General features: G+C 39.7%; 1 protein-coding gene across 3 annotated transcripts in view; it reads left to right on the top strand.

Annotated features, from left to right (window-relative positions):
- LOC127436059 (fibulin-1-like) overlaps positions 1-7,018 on the top strand; it is a 54,451-nt gene that overhangs the window by 20,714 nt on the left and 26,719 nt on the right. For all 3 annotated transcript variants that reach the window (XM_051689980.1, XM_051689981.1, XM_051689982.1), the window contains exons 8-13: positions 3,056-3,193; positions 3,325-3,468; positions 3,671-3,796; positions 4,001-4,126; positions 5,813-5,932; positions 6,836-6,967. In XM_051689980.1, coding sequence (XP_051545940.1) covers positions 3,056-3,193; positions 3,325-3,468; positions 3,671-3,796; positions 4,001-4,126; positions 5,813-5,932; positions 6,836-6,967 — 786 coding nt within the window. The remainder of the gene's footprint in view (positions 1-3,055; positions 3,194-3,324; positions 3,469-3,670; positions 3,797-4,000; positions 4,127-5,812; positions 5,933-6,835; positions 6,968-7,018) is intronic.

Consider the following 7,018-nt stretch of genomic DNA (forward strand, 5'->3'; position numbering starts at 1 on the left):
TATATATATATATATATATATATATATATATATATATATATATATATATATATAAATTTACAATGGTACATGTCCAGAAAAACATGTTCAACATCAAAAAACAAACAAACAAAAACAAATGTATTATCCAAGGTATTACCATGGTATATGCCAAAAAACATGGTATGTTCATAGTGTATGTTAAAAAAATATAATATTATCTATGATATATTTACCAAAAACCTGGTACTTTCATGGTACATGTCCAGAAAACATGTATATTACCATGGTATATGCACAAAACATGGTATGTTCATATTGTATGTTAAAAAATATAATATTACCATGATATATTTACCAAAAAACATGGTATTATCATGGTATATGCCCATAAACACGGTATTTTCATGGTACATGTCCAGAAAACATGGTATTACCATGGTATATGTCAGAAAAAAACATGGCATTTTTATGGTACATGTCCAGAAAATGTCTTGGTTACGTATGTAACCTCAGTTCCCTGAAATGAAGGCAATGAGACAATGTGTCAATAAGCTGATGCTATGGGGAGTGTCCTTCTACTTGACTTAGTTGAAACCCTTCTACAATAACGGCAATTCTAAGATTGGCTATGGTGTTTAAGCCCCGCCCTTTTGCAAAACTGTCCGGTATAAAAGCAGGTGAGTCCAGTGCCTCGAAGGGGGCCCCGCGAGCACTTTTAGGACCAAAGTTAGGTCCCAAGTCGGGACTGTAGCTGGTCGAGGGGGATTCAGCTGCCTCACTTCCCTAAGGAACTTTATGATCAAATCATGTTTGCCTATAGAGGTGCCGGCTACAGGTGCGTGATACGCAGAGACAGTCGCTACATAAACTTTGAGCATTGATGGAGTGAGCCTTGCGTCCAATCGCTCTTGAAGAAATGTAAGAATTTCAGGTATGGGGCAGTTCACTGGGTCTTTGCCGTGTGAAAAGCACCAATTAGTGAACACATTCCATTTCAGCATGTAAAGGTGTTTCGTAGAGGGTGCTCTAGCCTGTAAAATAGTGTTCATTACCGACTGAGTCAGCTCTGGTACATTTAGCATGCTCTGTTCAAAGGCCACACATGCAGGTTCCACAGCTTGCGCTGGGGATGCCAGATTGTGCCTTACGCTTGAGAGAGGAGATCCCTCCTCAGTGGTATTTCCCATGGACGGCCGTCCAGGATCTCTATCATTTCTGGAAACCAGGACTGATTGGGCCACTTTGGCGCAACCAATAGAATCGTTTCCTCGTCTTCTCGGACTTTGCATATGACAGAGTGAAGAAGGCACACTGGGGGAAGTGCATATTTGTGTTTTGCAGGCCATTTGTGGGCCATTGGATCCACTCCTAGAGGAGCTTGGGACTCGGAGTGCCAGAGGGGGCAGTGGGCATTCTCCGCAGAGTCAAACAGATCGATCTCCGCTTTGCCGAATACTTCTCAAATCTTCAGGACAGTCTGAGGATGAAGTCTTTATTCGACCGGCATCGCTCCTTGGCGTGACAACAGGTCTGCACCATAATTCAGACGGTCTGGGACATATGTTGCCCGCAGGGAGAGGAGATGGCGCTCGCTCCACAGGAGGAGACAACGTGTCAGTCTCATCATTGGCAGGGAACAAAGTCATCCTTGGCGGTTTATGTACGCCACAACTGCAAATGGCCTTGCCGTATGTTGTACGCATGTTGTGGCACATTGTGCTTGAGCCAGTACTGAAGAGGTCTCATGTGTAAAAGACCTAATGGAATGATGGTGGATGCCGCCACCATAAGCCCCAATTCTTTTTGAAACAGCTTCAGTTGAAGTGTTCTCCCCAGCTTGAACGGAGACAGACACTGAAAAATGGCCTGAATATGCTCGCTCGTGAGATGCGCACGCTTGCTCATGGAGTCGAGACAGACTCCCAAAAAGGAGATTTGTTGGCTGGGGAAGAGCGTGCTCTTTGCCCAGTAGACATTGAGGCGCAGGCTGTTCAGATGATGGAGCAATAAATGTGTCTCCAATCGGGCCTTCTTCGGGAAAAATACGGAAGGAATGGCAAGCTCTGCATTCTGCTTCATAAGGCTGTGCCCTTCAGGAGCGCATTTTGCTGCGTGGGGGGCTTTTCCCATGGGCGCAGGGCTCATTAAGGTGTGATTTTTCTGGTTCCTCTGGAGGAGACCACTCAAGACTGAGCTCTTCGACCACCCTTGAAAGGATGCGAAGCATCTCCTTGTCAGTGGCACGTGCACGCTCCTCACCCTCGCTGGGGGAAGGAGCAGCGACGTCCTCCATTGACCACTCACCAGATGCATCCAGAGACATAACATCATCCCCAGCATCAGAACCACTGAACATGATGATGTTGTGCTCTCCTGCAGAGGGCCGAAGCTTGTCACGCACATACTGTATCGGCACGCAGTACATGGAGATTGATGGGCTCGCAGGGCATGTGCCGGCACGAGGTCCACCTCAAATTCATCCTGCTCAACCTCGTCCTCGTGTGATCCCTCGGGAGTCACAGAAGAGGTGGGTGGGAGGGCGTGGGAGGCTGAATCGTCCCTCAGAACGAGGGTGTATAACGAAGTGTATATGCTGTGTGTGTGTATATATATATATATATATATATATATATATATATATATGTACAATATAGCAATAGCAATAAAGGATACTCAGGCCGAAGTGCTGCATGGAGTAGGTGTGGCGAGGACCCGTTCACCAATGAAGCGTCAACAGCGAGGTGTAGAATGTCCGCTGGAACACTGCAGTGTTTCGATGGCGACGAATGTTGAGGACTTCTAAGATGAGAAATTAATCGCTGTCTTGAAGGAAGAAAATTCTCCTACTTTTATACCGGACAGCTTCGCACCTAAAAGGGTGGGGCTTAAACACCATAGCCAATCTTAGAATTGGCGTTATTGTAGAAAGGTTTCTATTAGGTCATATTTACTATATAAGTAATAAAAACCAGACAATAATGTGCCATTACTGTTTTAGATCTAATCTGCACACATGGTAATTCGAGACCCCAGTGTGATACTGAATTTGACTGTGTTGTGTGTGATGTTTCAGATATTGATGAATGTGAGACGGGCACACACAACTGCGCACCTGAACTCCAGTGCCAGAATACGGTCGGGTCGTTCCGTTGCCGACCAAAAGTGCAGTGTGGCGCGGGATTCATACAGGATGCTCTTGGGAGCTGCATCGGTGAGCCAAAAACAGTGGTTGCCAAGTGGAAGTTTAATATATAGTGTTGGGGGTTTGTTCAAATTACAATGAGCAATAGTAAGAGTGATGCTTGCTAACAAGTTTTATTTATTCATCTTTGTCTTTGACAGATATAAACGAGTGTTTAAGTGTAACTGGACCATGTCAACCAGGTCAGATGTGTTTTAATACAGTCGGCTCTTACACATGCCAGAGAAACACGGTTAACTGCGGCCGTGGATACCACCTGAATGCCGAGGGAACTCGCTGCATAGGTAAGCAAAGATTATTTACAGATTATTTATTTTCTGTTTCACTTGGAAATATCATGTTACAAAATGGCCTTTGAATGCAGTTTTACATTGACTTTAAGGGCTATATTTGACGTTTGTAGCAAATAATTACTTTTTTAGTATTTATTTTTGTGCTGAGGTCTTAATTGAGTCTTGCATTAAACTAAATCACTTTCTCACTCAGATATTGACGAGTGTGCGGGGCCTGATAACACCTGCGATGGTCACGGCTGTATTAATATGATGGGCTCGTACCGCTGCGAGTGTCGATCCGGTTACATGTTCAACAGCATCAACAGACTTTGCGAAGGTGAGTGTTGCTGTTGGGGGGTCAGTTGATCACCACTGTGTTCTTGACTATGACTTTTAAATGAATAGTTTTAATTGTTAATTGTGTCATCATTTACTCACCCACACAATGTTCTTTATGTAAATTCATTTAGATAAATGACATATCCTCTTGTTTATGAGCCATCAGATTAACTATCCTGCATTTCTGTCTCTTGAACATCAGACATCAATGAATGCAGGAATTATCCTGGACGTCTGTGTGCTCATAAATGCGAGAATGTCCTGGGGTCCTACCAATGCAGCTGTTCTACTGGCTTTAAGCTGGCCAACGATGGGAGAAACTGTAATGGTACGGATGAATCACTTACTTTTTTAACAGAATATGAATAACTTATCAGTTATTTACAAAAAATCTTTAAACATCCTCAAAATTACACTGCAAAAAGTCAATACACCTAAACATTCTCAAAGGAAGATAAATTGGCTTGAGAAGCAGAATTGTGCAATATTATAAATTACGAAATTCCAACTTGTAAAAAACGTTCATGTCTTCGTAGAACGTTGTAAACTCACAATTCTATGAAAGCTCCCACTTGACAGTTGTTTGCTTGTTTCACATTTATTTAGCCAGGCAAGTCACTTAAGGACAAAATTCTTATTTACAATAACAGCCTGGCAGAGGGAAAACAACTTCCTGAACACCAAAAACATACATACAATACATAAACACATACTAAGACACACACACGCACACACACAAATATATATATATATATATATATATATATATATATATATATATATATATATATATATATATATATATTTATATATATATTACCATGGTATCATGTACCATGTCCAAAAAAAATGTATTACCATGTTATATGCCCAAAAACATGGTATGTTCATGGTACATGTCCAGAAAAACATGTTATACAGTACCATGAACATATCATGTTTTTGGGCATATACCATGGTAATCATAGTATTTGGGCATCATAGTATATGCCCCCCAAAAAATGTATTACCATGTATATGCCCAAAAACATGGTATTTTTATGGTACGTCCAGAAAAAATGGTATTACCATGGTATATGCCCAAAAACATTTTTAAAAAAGTATCGACATTAAGTAATTTCTGCAAATCATTCCAATCATTAGGAGCAGCAAAATTAAAAGCAAAACGGTCGTGACTTCATGTAAAAAAGAACCAATATGGCAGTGGCCTCAACAGTTAAAGGTAGTTAAACATAAACACCATTTTCTTGTTGAGTATTTTTGTCTTATTTTTTGGTAATAATATCTAAACATCCTTAAAACAAGATCCACAAAAAAATTTGTGAGGCAGAATGGCATGAGATATAAAGTCTTGTTTTCAGAGAAATCGAACAAAAATTGGTGGAGTTTATGCTTAAAACAAGAAAAAAATATTTGCCAATGGAGTAAGAAAAATAAACTTGTTTTCCCTTTGAATCAAGTTTTTTCTCTCACACCATTGGCAAATAATTTTCTTGTTATAAGCACAAATGTTACTAAATTGTACTAGACTTCTCTGGAAACAAGACAAAATACCTTATGTCATTCCCAAGTGAATTTATCTTGTTTTAAGAATGTTTACATATTTTTACTGGAAAACAAGACTTTTTTCTCCATGTGAACACAAAGACCTGTTTGATTTGCTGTTTTATTATAGCTAATGTTACCTGGAGTGCTTTCTTTATTCTTACACATTTTGCAAGAACATATAGACGTGAATTAATGAATTAATGAATTAATGTAGTGATTAAATGTTTTGCTGTCATCAACAAAGCCATAGAAACAATTATTTCTCTGAAGAAGTATCTCCAAAATGTCATCTCGTTATTAATTCCAACAAAACGTGAATGCAGCATTAAATGTTATGCAATTTACTCCTCATGTAAGTTTATTTAGATATATCGAGTAGGAAATTAGTTCTTGCAGTTTAACCATTCTTTACAGAATATCTAATATTTTCAGGTGTGGTCTCACTGGCTTGTCATTTAACTCGTAGATCTCAACGAATGTGAGACGAAGCCCTGCAGTCAGGAGTGTGCAAATGTGTATGGATCCTACCAGTGTTACTGTCGCCGCGGTTACCAGCTGAGTGATGTGGACGGAATCACTTGTGAGGGTGAGTGGCTTAAGACGTATGTTACATTTGGAATTGAATACTACCGTTTAGTGCATACTTGGAAAAAAAAAAAAAAACAATTCTAAAAATAGTATGTTTAAAAACGGTATGCATCATGCAATATACTCAAAATGTTTCATTATGGGATAATAAAAAAATGCCTTTTACAACTAGGTAAAGTTTGCCAAGACAAACTTTGATGTTGCCTTGACAAAGCCTTGTTTGAAGTTTTAAGTTTGATGGTTATACAGACATTACAGTAAGACAAACTAGATAGATAGATAATCAGACAGACTGTTACATAGATAGTCAGATAAACCCTCAGATAGACAGACAGACAGATAGATTAAAGCTTGAACAGATCAAATGTCTTTTGCAGGTTTGTTTACATTTGAATTTTTGACTGCTGGAGTTTGAATTAACAAGCATTCTGTTGACACCTTTGAACATTCCGTCAATGTAAGTTTATGGGATTTTTCCCATTTTTGATAGTCCGCTGTGTGAAAACCGTTAGTCTGATCAGTTAGAAAATACACAGCACACTATTCTAGAATATTCTGAAGGTCTGTACCAAATTTGATGAATGTAGCTTGAAAGCTCTTGGAGGAGTTAGTGTTTGTAGAATAACAGTACGTTTGCTTTGTCAAGACAACATAATAAATGTTTCAAGCAGTATTATGATACATTGTTGTCACATGACCTCACTTTGTTAAGATTAATTCGGAGCATGGAATCTAGTTATTATCTCAGTAATAAAAAAAGGATTACTGTGGACAGGCACTACATACACGTACACAAATACATTGTTGACTTGCATGTTTGCACCAATTGTACTGCATTTGTCAACTGCATAGCACTCCATGTTAGGTGTAAAACTCATGTCATGGTATCTTATTTCTTCAGACATTGATGAGTGTGCTCTGCCGACTGGTGGACACATCTGCTTGTACCGATGTCATAACACGCTGGGAAGCTTCCACTGCACGTGTCCGGTGACAGGATACAGGCTTGCCCCCAACGGACGCAGCTGCCAGGGTCAGAAACACATTATTATGAGAATTATTCAAGCTCAGAATGAAAACTATT

This window comes from Myxocyprinus asiaticus, chromosome 46 (genome assembly GCF_019703515.2).
Source record: "Myxocyprinus asiaticus isolate MX2 ecotype Aquarium Trade chromosome 46, UBuf_Myxa_2, whole genome shotgun sequence".
NCBI classification, from domain to species: Eukaryota; Metazoa; Chordata; class Actinopteri; order Cypriniformes; family Catostomidae; genus Myxocyprinus; species Myxocyprinus asiaticus.